General features: G+C 34.5%; 1 protein-coding gene across 1 annotated transcript; it reads left to right on the top strand.

Moving 5' to 3' along the window:
* Positions 1-415: 415 nt before the first annotated feature.
* On the top strand, positions 416-1,402 carry LOC136815092 (inositol-tetrakisphosphate 1-kinase-like). Its single transcript, XM_067071531.1, has one exon. The coding sequence runs from the start codon at positions 416-418 to the stop codon at positions 1,400-1,402; it is 987 nt and encodes a 328-aa protein (XP_066927632.1).
* The last annotated feature ends 11,964 nt before the right edge of the window (positions 1,403-13,366 follow it).

Here is a 13,366-nt window from a genome sequence, read left to right as displayed (position 1 = left end):
CTCTCTAGATATTATTAGTTTAAATAGTACACGGTATGCTACGCCTACTCAATGGATTGCAAGTTGAAATGAAATGTCTGGTAATTTGTGATAACTTGAGAAACAAAAAAGTTTGATCTGAACAAACAAATAATATATGCATTGGAAACGTGGCATTTGAACTTCATTGGTTGACCATGAACTGAATCTATTTCTCAACAAACTTTATTGAGCTTTTAGAAGATAAAATAAGCTTGTCAAAAACTTGTCATCATAATTGGTGGTTTGTTTGTAATAAACGTTATCGATTAGAACTATTGGTTTGTGTAAAGGTTCAAAAGAAACGACTCTAGATCTTTCAGTGCTGATGATTTCGATTCCACTAAAATAGATCAGAACATATTGAGAACATATTGAGAACACATCTTTTGTGGAGATGTCTGCAATTAGACTGGGATTGTGTATCCCGGAGAGGAAGAAATCAGCTATTTGTTTACCAGAACGTATCGAAGCACTTTGTGATGAAAAGAATATAAAGATTATAGAAATTGACATAGATGCAGATTTAGAATCACAAGGACCATTTGATGTTTTGTTGCATAAAATAATTGACTATTACAATGTGTTTCCAATTCAAGAAGCTGATGAAAAAGTTAAACGCCTGGTATCATATGCAACCCGACATTCAAAAATGGTTGTATTAGATGATTTTGATTGGTGTCTCAGACTGACTAAAAGAAAATCGATGATCGAGGTATTTGAACATTGTCAATTCATAATGGATGATATTAAAGTATTCTTTCCTAAAACTGTAGAACTGACTGCTGAAATGTCGTCCTCTGACATTGAACGTGTCATAAGGAACACGGATATCAGGTTACCAGTTGTTGCCAAGCCTTTTAACGCGGCTCTAGATGATGGTAGTCATAATATGGCGTTAGTTTTCTCAGAAGAAAGATTAATCGACTTGAAACGACCTTGTTTGATTCAGGAATTTTGTAATCATTCAGGTGTATACTACAAAGTTTTTGTTGTTGGAGACCGATTTAATATTTGTGAAAATCCATCTATAAGAGATTTTCATCAAAAGGATAGCGATTGTCCGACAATATTTTTTAATACGCGAACAATAGCGAAAGTCGGACAACCGTTTAATTCGAATCTACACGATAAAGATCCGAATGACCACGATTGGTTATCATGTGATCAGCAACCAAACATGCTTAATCGGAATTTAATTAAAGACATTATACAACGCATGCGCCAAAAGACTGGGATCCAATTATTTAAATTCGATTTGATCGTTGAACGGGACACAGGACATTATGGTTTGATTGACATGAATCAGTTTCCATCATTTCGAGGAATCGATTCAAAACATTTTCCCAAACACCTCGTTGAATTGATCACCAACTATCAGTAAAATATTTCCGATTCTTTTTTTTTTGGAACAGATATTGAGTAAAATCAATGGGGCTATGGACAAGCACTAGCTATAACTTTCAATTCATCTAAATTAGTGGACGTCCCCTCTTGACGTAGGGCCTGTTATCGAATGGTCAATTGCCTAGTACTTCAAGATGTACCTTCGCGATTATCATTAAATTATGAAATTATAAAGGACACGGATAAGAAAAGCATTCAGTTCCCATTATCGACCGCCGGAGGCGGGTTTTTTCACATTGGTCTTCTAATCTCCTTTTGGTTGGGCTCCATTACTTTGACAGCCAACTATTTTTTTATTTCGCTTGACTCGACCAATTTAGTACTCACCGTATACATTTTTTCTTTTCAAAATGAATAAACGAGTCTATTTAAAATGTTAGCGTTGCTACGATCAATTTTTTGGCGGCGGTCGTTTCAGTGTGATTTCCACACTGTTCCACTCAAATCAAATTAAATAAACCAGCTGCGCTGGAAGCTCCGGCTTGAGAGATGTGAAAGATGAGCTTGTTGAGTTAGTTGTGTTAGAATGTTGCCCACAAACTACTAATCAGAACAGATCAGAAAGCAAAGTAATAATTCTATTGCAGAGCGAGTATGAGAAATAATCTTAACAAATAAATAATAAGCTCTTCTAAGTGATTACACATGCACTTTCTTGCCTAAAGAACTAACCCCACCCCCGCCCACTCATCCTCGACTAAAAAGTTCAAAATTGGAGCTAAAGGAGATGAACATTTAGAAGTGAATATTTCCAAGTTCTTATACTGTAAATTAATTTTTTTCTAAACTTGCCAATAGCGAAGCCATGATGCGCTGTTGATTTGATTGGTCCGGATGAAATTTTGGGGAGAAAAATAGCCTAAATTAGAGGCCACGGCTTTGAGCTAAGCATTATTTTTTCTGTTGGGATAATACTTGGAAGAGTAGGATAAACCTTTAAATAAAATGGTACAATAGTGTGTATGTTATAAATAGTGGTATATGTGGAAAAAACCTGTTTCCTGTTTGAAAAATCTTCAAAAGGAATGGTCGCCCCAGCCAATGAAATTACTTTATTCGTAGAAATATTAGCGAGACTAATTTTAGCGTTTTAGCGAGTTCTCCCTATTTTCGCTAAAATAAATCTCGCTAAAACACACCAAATCGCCAGATCGCTAAAATTTAACTATTCAAATATACGCTAAAATAAGTCTTGCTAAAATTTCTACGATTAAAGTATGACAAAGTCCAAAAAATAATTTTCAGTTATAACACTGTGAAAATTTCTCCGATCTTGTTCAAATTTACACAGGAATTGTGTTTTAGTATACTTTACTGAATTCTCATAGTAATATGTTTGTAAAAAATCTGTATCGGGTTTGAAAAATCAAAAGGAACGGTCGCAAGCCGTGATGAAATTACGACAAAGTCCAAAAACGATCATTTCAGCCATAACACTGCCACAATTTCTCCAATCTTGTTCAAATTTACACAGGAATTGTGTTTTCGTATCCTTTACTGAACTCTCATAGCGATATTTTTGTAAAAAATCTGTGTCGGGTTTGAAAAATCAAAAGGAACGGTCGCCAGCCGCGATGAAATTACGACAAAGTCCAAAAAATAATTTTCAGCCATAACACTGTGAAAATTTCTCCGATCTTGTTCAAATTTACACAGGAATTGTGTTTTAGTATACTTTACTGAATTCTCATAGTGATATGTTTGTAAAAAATCTGTGTCGGGTTTGAAAAATCAAAAGGAACGGTCACAAGCCGCGATGAAATTACGACAAAAAGTCCAAAAACGATCATTTTCAGCCATAACACTGTGAAAATTTCTCCAATCTTGTTCAAATTTGAAAAGGAATTGTGTTTTCGTATCCTTTATTGATTTCTCATTGTGATATGTTTGTAAAAAATATGTGTCGGGTTTGAAGAATCAAAAGGAACGGTCGCCAGCCAACAATAATAATGATGAATACAAAACAGGATCATTTTCAGCCATACACATAACACCACAAAAACTACTCAGATCATTTTCAAATTTTCACTGTAATGTATTAATGTTAGTATTCTCTTTTAAATTCCAATGGATTTGTGTTTGAAAGTTTCATTGACATTGTCCAGTACCAACAGAATTTTATGGTTAGCCAGCCATATGTCCATATGCAAGATTTTTTAAGCACTCGACGATCAGCTGACGATTCATGGCCAAAATTTCTCCAAAGTCTTTCCACATTGTTAGAGAGCCAGTATGCATCAAACTTCTCATAAATCATGTCCAAAACATCATGAATAATGATGAAAATGATCAATTTTTCACTGAGATTTGCCAGTATTTGCTACACAGTCAACTAGTCCACTTTCGGCAGCCATCTTTTTCTTAAATACTTTCGGCCAATCAAATCACAGTATTATTTGAATCAGGTAATCCGTTTTTATTAAATCGGAATAGATTATCGGATTAGATAAACAAACAAAAAATGTCTTAAGCGTCGTCGTCGGACGAGAGAGAATTTAAGGCTCCTAGGCCGGAGCAAAAAGAACTTAAAAAAGTGATATTTTTATGAACCTACCTGGTTATCAAAACTAATCAATGAATATTAAAACAATGAAACACATATGACATAACTGGTCAAAATCAAAAATAATAAGGTTTGTTTGGGTAAAAAGATAATTCATTTATTTATAAGGTAGAAGAATATTGATCTGTGCTTGTAAATAGTGATTCTTTCATTTCATAGCTAGAAATTCTTTTTATGAAAATCTGCTTTAGCCAACTTTTGACTGTGGTAGTAACTTACTTTTAAGCAAAATAATCTTATGATAAAATCTCGAGAAAAACACACAATATTGGGCGTATTTCGGGCAAATTTCCAAACATGTGCTTATAAAAAATTTGAAAAACAAGTGATACTTTTATGGACCTACCTGGTTATGCATCTAACACATATAATTGATATCAATCATTCAGAACACAAATAGTGACGATTTATTAAAATCAATCGTTTGTTTCTTATACAAAAATGTTAAGAAACCAAAATTTTATGCTCTTGAAATATTCTTTCATATTCAAAAATTTGTAAGCAAAAAATTGAGTAATTTGGCTAAGAACATTGATGTATGCTTATTAATAGTGATTCTTATAGATAAAGATGCGTTTTTTGAGCTGAAAAATTCGTCTTTTAAAAATCTGCTTGAGCCATCTTTTACCTACTTTCATGCAAAAAATCTGAAAAAAACAATGATCCAATATTTGCCCAAAAACATTTTTTCAGGCTCCGTCAAATTCGAGGGTTTATAGTTATGCATCTTTGTGCAAAAAATCATAAAGAATGAAAAAGCCAATCTCGAGAAAAGCTAATACCTAAGTTAAACACACGTATTCCTCAAAAGTAAGCCCTCGAAAAAAAACATCTATCTCATAAAGAAATTGAGTAATTTGCCTAAGAACATTGATGTATGCTTATTAGTAGTGTTTCTTATAGATACACATGCATTTTTCGAGCCAACAAAATTCTTTTTGCAAAAATCTGCTTGAGCCATCTTTTACCTATGATGGTACCCTACTTTCATACAAAAAATCAGAAAAAATTTATGATCCAATTTTTCACACAGTCCAAAAAACCCGTTTTTTAGCCATTTTTGGCCCAATTTGTCCAAAAAATTTATTTTTCCAAATTCGGGCTCCGTCACATTCGAGGGTTTATAGTTACACATCTTTGTGCAAAAAATCACAATCACACACTAATGAGCCAATCCCGGGAAAAATTGGTAACGAACGAACGGACAGAGGTTTATTTATAGGATCTCCAGCGGGGTAGGTCCAAACAAAAATTTCCAATTATTAAAAAGAAGACCTGTAGAAATTCATCCAAGCAAAAAGTGCACTGTATTTCAACGGAATATGACTATTTTTAAGCTCCTCAAGCCAGTAAAATGTTTCTTTTCCAATGTGTTTGTAAATAAATTACGAATTTGGCCCAATTCTTATAAAAAACATTTAAGCAACTCAAAATTTCAAACAAATAAGACCCTATCTTCTGTAAAGGTACAATTTCAATAAATAGCAAAAAACATCCATCTCATCGAGAAAATGAGTGATTTAGGTAAGAACTTTGATCTGCTTGCTTATAAAATAATGATTCTTAGAGCTTGAAGTTCATATTCTGAGCCGAAAATTTCTTTTTACGAAAATCTGCTTCGACCATTTCTTCCCTATGATAGTGCTCTGTCTTTATGCAAAAAATGAGAAACATTTAATTATTCAAACTCGAGGAAATCTCATAAAACCTCATTTTTGGGCATACTTTGGCCGAAATTGACCCAAAAATTTGTTGTTTTTTTCAAAAATCGGGCTCCGTCACATTGGGCTGTTCCATTAAAAAACCATACAGGGGGGTTGACGAACCTTTTCAAGTGAAAAAAAATCATTGAAAATGTCTGGATACCCCCTGGAAAATGGCAAAATTTACATTCTTTTCATACCTGAAATAAGGGTGGACGAACTAAAATCAGTCTTTTACCCCCTGGAAATTTCAAAATAACTTTTTACCCCCTTGGAAAAACGAAACAACACCCCCTGGAAATCTTAGTCGGATAACCCTCTGGAAATGTTCGTCCACCCCTCTGTATGGATATAAAATGGAATGGCCCATTCGAGGGTTCACTATTTTGATTATTTTTGCAAAATATCGGAAAATTTTAATTAGCCAATCTGGAGAAAAGCTCATAACGAACGAACGGACAAAGGTAAATTTATAGGACTTCCACCGGGGTAGGTCCAAAAATATTCGAACGTTCGATTATGGGAGTACTTAATGTGAATCGTTCGACTATCACTATGTTTTGTTTTTGCCTCTTCGTATATAATAAAACATATATTCAATAGGTTTTCGTTGGTTATTAGATTTATTAGCCCTTGGTAATGAATAATCAACTCGGCTTCGCTTTGTTGAATATTACATCACCACGGGTTGAAATTTAAACAACCAACTTTTACCTATTGAATATATCAGCTTGATATAATAATCATAAAAATATAACCCACATTGTACTAGGTACCGTACGATAACTATTATTTATTAAATATTTCCTATCTATATAGGAAATATTTGTTAAAACGGTAAAATTTCTTCTTCAAGTCTAACGCTCGGTTTTGGTCAATTTCGTGAGTTTGTACATGAGTCTCTTTTTAAATCAAGCTCCGGCGGTAAAAACAGTAGGATGTTCTTTTTTCGAGGCGGAAGACGTCATTTCTTCGAGAAACGTCTGTGGTAAATATCCGTACGGCGCTCTATTCTCCTTGTCGATCGGGCAACGTCGGCCGTTTCAGAAGCGTATTGTTGATCGGCGGACCATACTGCTTTGTTTCTAACTGTCAAAACAAAGATGGCAGAAAATAGACAACAACTTTCGCTACTTTTCTTTGCTTTGGTTTATATGCTTTGATGAGTTGAATTGGATCATGATTTTTGTACGATTGTCACAAGGAATGGTCGATGATGAACTTTTCTTAATATTCCTTTCTGGATTTGATGTTTCGTTTACATTCTGTTGGTTTGGAATGAGCTGGAATGAGTTGAGAGATGATACAATCTCTTGGTCTTGAAAAAACAGGACATTTTATCAACTTTCACAACAAACTAACTTCAATGTTGTTTGTTTATTTCCATAAATCGTACGAAGACTGTGAATAAATCTGACCATGTTATTCCTGAAAAATTACATACTTGCAATATGAAAAAAGTTTGCACCCAACGAATGCAATGCCGACAATGCAACAATGGGAATGGTTGATGAACTGATTTTAGCTAAAAATTTTAACATGGAGCAAAATTGACTGGTTAATGATTGAATTTCCCGCTTGGTTTTTTTATCTACAACAATGAATTAAACTGATGGTTAGTGACAGTTAGTGAAAACTCGTTGCGGTTATAAATTTCAAATTTTTATTAGCTGATAATCGTAGGCACATCAGTCACGTGACTAAAACCTCTCGCCGCGATTTAGTGGAAGCGCGATTTCAATGTTGAGACGGGGTTTTGGTTTTTTTCGAAAATGTATGCATTTTTAAATTGAAATTTCGCAAGGTCTCCTTCTAGCCTTTAAAAAAACCAATAACTGTATTCAGAGCCTTGACAATTGACTTAGTTTCTCCCGATTGTGCTAAATTCATAATTTTCTTCAGTAAAATTCTACAGAGCTTTGAAAACTATTTTTTGTCACAACTTTTTTCCAGTCACGTTTAATAAAAAGGCACACCCTGTTTATTATAGAACAGAAAATAAGCTTTCCAAAAACTATAAACATTTTATATTCAATGTATTGCTAACCTTGCGAAAAATCACTTTTGTGATTTTCAAATTTCTAACGTTACCCCCGTCTCGAGAATCACTTTCGATTTTGCAAGGGTTTTTCTGCAGACGACCGACCAAGCAGCCAGAGGAGAGCAGAGCAGACACAGAACACAATCCACATCAAAATTGTTGACAAATTCAAGGGGGTTCCAGGTCCCACCTGAAAATTCAGGTCCCACCTTATCCTAAAATTCCCACCTTCAGCCCAGACTCCCAGATCCCAGCTAAAAACAAAAAAAATATACTAATTCGAGGAACAAAACAAAATTTCTTTACCGTAATATGAAGATGCAATATATTACATATGTTTAACTTTCCATTTGCCTATGACCTACATTAGGGGTAGAAACCAATCAAGTAGTCAGACGGCTTAGAAGCAAGTGTGAGTCGTTAGATATAAGTTTGGCATGAAATTATGGCTAATCCTCGAATAAGAAGTTTTGGGGAAAATTTGTCCCGATAACTACAATATTAGTATAAATAAGTGAGGATCGCCTACAACCATAACTGCAGGGAGGGAGGGAGGTAAAATATTTCATCCTGTCAGCTTTCAGTTAGAGCGTCGACTTGAACAGGGAGATGTGATGGCCATTTTGAATATGACGTCACATGGCTATTAGCAAAGTAGACTCAGTTGGCGGAGGGTGGCCACCCAGCCATTTGAATACTGTATATATATAGCGCTTATCAAATAAAAGTTAAACCGCAATTTACAGTAACCTGTGTTAAATCCAAAATATATTAATATGTCTATTATATACATTTATGAAATATATAAAAAAAATATATCATAAAATCTGAAAATCTGAAAATAAGAAATTTTACTTTAACTTTTTCCAAAACACCCAAAGTCCCACCTAAAGAAATTAACTCCCACCTTAACTTGTTTCTCCCACCTAAAACCTGGAAAACCCCAAATCCCACCTGAAAATTTTCGACCCAAATCAGCAAAACCCCCCGCACTATTCTGCGGGGGTGCACACTATGAATTGTCAATCCTGTTAAAATTCTTTAAAAAGACCATAGAATTGGAATAGGTGAGTTTGTTAAATGATTTTCTTTCCCTCGTAAAGCTTTTAAGAGAAAAGTGTTACAGAGTCACTTTCTTTCCTGGCAAGTTGCCCTGAAGAAAGGCTTCCCTTTATATGCTTTTTATGAGGCCTTGAAGTGATGCTGAAACTTTACACTCCCCACTCCCTTGGCCTTTGGTTATTTGCTGCATCAATTCTTCACTTTAGTCACTCCAATAGATCATCTCAGTAGCCTCAACTATCTTAAACTAAGCAAATTATTGGTGGTCACTCTACACTCTACGACCGATACTTTTGTGGCTGGCTAAAATTGCAATCAATATTGGAATGACTAAACTACAGCTATGATAATGATGGGTTATCTTGAATCATGGGCAATATAGCAAATCATGGGCAATATAGCAACAACTGTTAACAGCCAATGAGAGATAAGCAAGTTGTTTTGGATAGGCTACTTAGGTATAAAATGCTAGAAATAGTTGCTATCCTGCCCACCAGTAAAGATTATAGATGTATTAATACCAACAATCATGAAAAATTTGAACGTGCATGTAGCCCAGGGGGGTACTAGGGCAAGATGGGTTACGGGGATTCTCCGCTGGTCAGGGTACCTTTTTTAACCTCCACGAGTTCCATGTAGGGTTGCAAAAACACCAAAATAGAAAAATCAGTCCCACTTAGGGTGCCTATTTTTGGAAAATTTGAGAAAAAAGTAGAAAATTTTGGAATTTCAGTCCCATTCTGGGTCACTTTTTTCGCAAATTTAGTGTCTCACGTAGGGTTCATTTTTGGAACCTCAGCGGAGCACCCCCTTCGGTTGACAAGGGTAGTACCCCCCACCCGGGCATGTAGATGTATTTAAATACCAACAATCATGAAAAATTTGAACGTGCATGTAGCCCAGGGGGGTACTAGGGCAAGATGGGTTACGGGGATTCTCTGCTGGTCAGGGTACCTTTTTTAACCTCCACGAGTTCCAGGTAGGGTCGCGAAAACACCAAAATAGAAAAATCAGTCCCACTTAGGGTGCCTATTTTTGGAAAATTTGAGAAAAAAGTAGAAAATTTTGGAATTTCAGTCCCATTCAGGGTCACTTTTTTCGCAAATTTAGAGTCCCACGTAGGGTTCATTTTTGTAACCTCAGCGGAGCACCCCGTCGGTTGACAAGGGTAGTACCCCCCACCCAGGCATGTAGTTTTCACCTTACTGTTCAAAATACCTTGTCAAAACACTTCAAGCAGTCAAGTGAAGTTAATCTAATGTATATACCACCAAAAAAAGTTTTTTTATAATCACTCAATTTTACATGCACGTTCAACTTCTTCGTGAATTGGCAGTATACATTTGCATTATTTTTAAGTAGTATTGATAGTGTAATACACGCTACAGGTGCTGTGGTATATTGGTCATTGACCTTGGTTGCTGCACAAGCGACTGAGGTTCGATTCTCACTGGCAGTGGTTTACTTGGCAAGTGAATGAACCTTCGCCCGGGTCAACCCATGTCATGTGAGGGGAATTGGGTAGTCAGTTAAAGGTGCTGACAGGGCGCTAATTGAAAACGTCTATAGTTGTGAAAATGGGCCTGAAAGCCTCCTGGGACTCCAAATAGAAATAGAAATAGATACTATCGAAGTGGGATCGCCTGGAAGACTTTTGCTTGTGGATGCACAGCTAACACTGGTGACATAATCCAACATAACTATAGCACTGTGCTGTGAGCTTTAAAATCTGTAACAGAGTAGCTATATATTGTAGAGTGCTACAGGATTTAGATCATTTGATTTGTCATTATTGCAATTACAGTATTTTGGATTTTGTTGCCTCACAGTTGTTTTAATAGGACTGCACAAACCAAATCTGCTGTCAATAAATGTCTGAAAATTTCTTTTTATACCTATTCAGGACTCCCAATTCAAGATGTTGACGTGTATGTGTACGTGTACGTGTATGGGAACATTTTGAACAAGGAACAAGAACAAGGGCCTATTTGTTTCATCACTATTTTTGCTATATTTACTACAAGTGCACTCATTTCAATTTTTTCTGTCCAGAACTTTAGCACTTTTTGTAAATAAACTTGCAAACTCCTTATCAGCAAAAATAGTAAAAACCTCAACCTTTTGCAAGCAAAGCAAAGACTGCAATTTCTTCACAGTAAAAATTGCATCTAAAAGCAGACTGGATGATGTTTTCTTAGCCTTATTGCCGATTTTAAACCAATAAAATTAGAGAAGTGAAGAGCTGAAACTGTAGCTTGCTCCACGCACGGGTCTATATCTGAAATCAAAATAGCAGTTATTTTGATAATGGCGGGATAATGGCCACACAGCCGTGAATAAACAATTGATTGAAAGTTACTTTTTAGAATTTAAAGTACAACCAGGGATCATCAAGATGGCAGACAACAAAACTTGCAATATTTGCTATCATTTTCAAAGTTTTCATGGAATTCCATAGCACTTTTAGCAGATAGCATCTACAGCATTTATAGTAAGTGAAACAAATAGGCCCCAAGTTGAAATTTTAGAGAATTGTATGGCTTGATGGTTTCTGCACGTTTTCAATCAAAGTATCAAAGATTCTTACTCAGAGCTGAATTATGACTGTTACGTAAAAACTTTTACCCACGCCACGTTGGATATGTACAATGAAGTTGTACGTTGTTCGATGGACATATGTATGGTTGCTAAAATAATTGGTCTTGATTTACTGTAACTAATACAGAACTTGAATGTTTATGTCATTCCTTGTTGTTTTAAATCTTATGACACAATAAGAATGGAAATAGTAGTAGTATATACCTTAAGGGAGCTATTTTTTGCGGTAACTAATTTTTGCGGTTCACAGTTGAAGATTTAATATTTAATATTTGCGGGAACTTAATTTTGCGGATTTCTCACTTGAAAGAAAATTATTAGAGCCGCACTTTGAATTATTCGACCTTTGTTTTTCGCTTTTTATAATTTCAGGAGTTTGAAAAAGCTTTTAGGATGAAATTCTGTAAGATAATTTCGATCCTGTGAAATTTATTGAAATTATGTTGAGGATAATCTTTTTATATAATTTTGTTAATTTAAGAATTCCAATTTATTAGATAATATAAAATATAAGAAAATGGTGAAATTTCTTGCATGAATCAAAGTTTGTATTGTTGTCTATATGAAATTAAATTGACAAACATTTGAATTTTGGCTTTTGTCAGCCGAAATGTCTGATATAAAAACAGGAATATTCTTGGGGATAGTAAAATGATTATGTGTCATCATGATATCTAAAATATCTTTTGACTGGGACCACTTTTGGCGACAAAATCTTGCACATGAAATCAATGGAGCATTTGTAAAACAATTAAATCTTTTTTAGTTTATCTTTTTGCTGATTTAAAGGCTTTAAAGATAAGAAAAACTCTAATTTTTGCAATAGAATGCTGACGTCATCATTTTATTCCTAAAAATTTTTTTTGAAAATTATCTTTGTATTGATATCTATCAATGTGCAAAATTTTAGTACTTGAATCCAAGTATATCATAAGTTATGGCGAGAAACGATTTTATGACGTCATCAGCAGCTCACTGTGACGTCATTAAATCAAGAAACTTAAATATCTTCCAACTGGAGCCACCTTTGGTCATAAAATTTTGCACATGAATTTAGTGGAGGATTTTTAATACAGTAAAATCAAAATTTTTAATTTTTTCTGCTGACGTCAGCAAAAATAAGCCAAATTCAAATTTTTGCAATAAAATGCTGACGTCATCATTTTTTTCCAAATTTTTTCTTTGAAAATTTTCTTTGTCCTAATATCTTTCAGTGTGCAAAATTTCAGCTTTACAATCAAAGTACATCGAAAGTTATTGCGAAAAAACGGTTTTATGACGTCATCAGGTGGCTCAAAATCAAAATTTCTTGATTTTGGGCTGAAAATTTGAAATTTTTGAGAAATTCTTTTTTGATACTACGATTTACCATTTTTAACACAGAAATTAATCAAAACGAGCATGAAAAAATGAAATCCTTACTTTCAATCGTGATTTTTAGTACTTTTTACCCCCGGATTTCTTCATTTTTTCGTTAGGTGCCTTTATAAAAAAGGTGTTAATTCTGGGATAAATTGAGTTTTTTCAAAAAAATTTTTTGAACCTATAGTATAATGATCAAAGATCACCTAGAAGAAAAAAAATCAGAAAATTTTAAACCCAAATTTGAATTATAGCCGAAACATGCCCAAAATAGAGTTTTTTTCTAATAAAAAATGCCCTTTTTTGGTCCACTTTTTGGAAGGCCCTCTGCAGTAAAAGTTGGCTAATTTTTGCTCCAATCAGCTTCACAAAAAATCCAATAATTTTTTTTTCTATAAATGCTACAGAGGTCAACGACCCCTCGTTGAAACGAGAAAAGATAGAGCTTTCCAAAAAACCAAGTTTGATAGGGGGTTTGAAAGTTTGAAAATCGGCCTAAAGTGCCTAATAATCGGATCCGGAACACCACAGCCCCAATATGAAGAATGTTGTGTTATACTTCTTAAAAGGTTTATTGCATTGAATAAGGCGATGTAAATAATTTGAAATCAC

This window comes from Clytia hemisphaerica, unplaced genomic scaffold, assembly GCF_902728285.1.
Source record: "Clytia hemisphaerica strain Z4C2 unplaced genomic scaffold, Clytia hemisphaerica genome assembly, whole genome shotgun sequence".
NCBI classification, from domain to species: domain Eukaryota; kingdom Metazoa; phylum Cnidaria; class Hydrozoa; order Leptothecata; family Clytiidae; genus Clytia; species Clytia hemisphaerica.
Note: the sequence above shows the minus strand (reverse complement) of the source record. Positions and strands in the feature narration are given on the sequence as shown.

What these genes read in the sequence shown, in the direction of transcription:
- LOC136815092 (XM_067071531.1), top strand. Translation starts at nt 416, where the DNA reads ATGTCTGCAATTAGACTGGGATTGTGTATCCCGGAGAGGAAGAAATCA.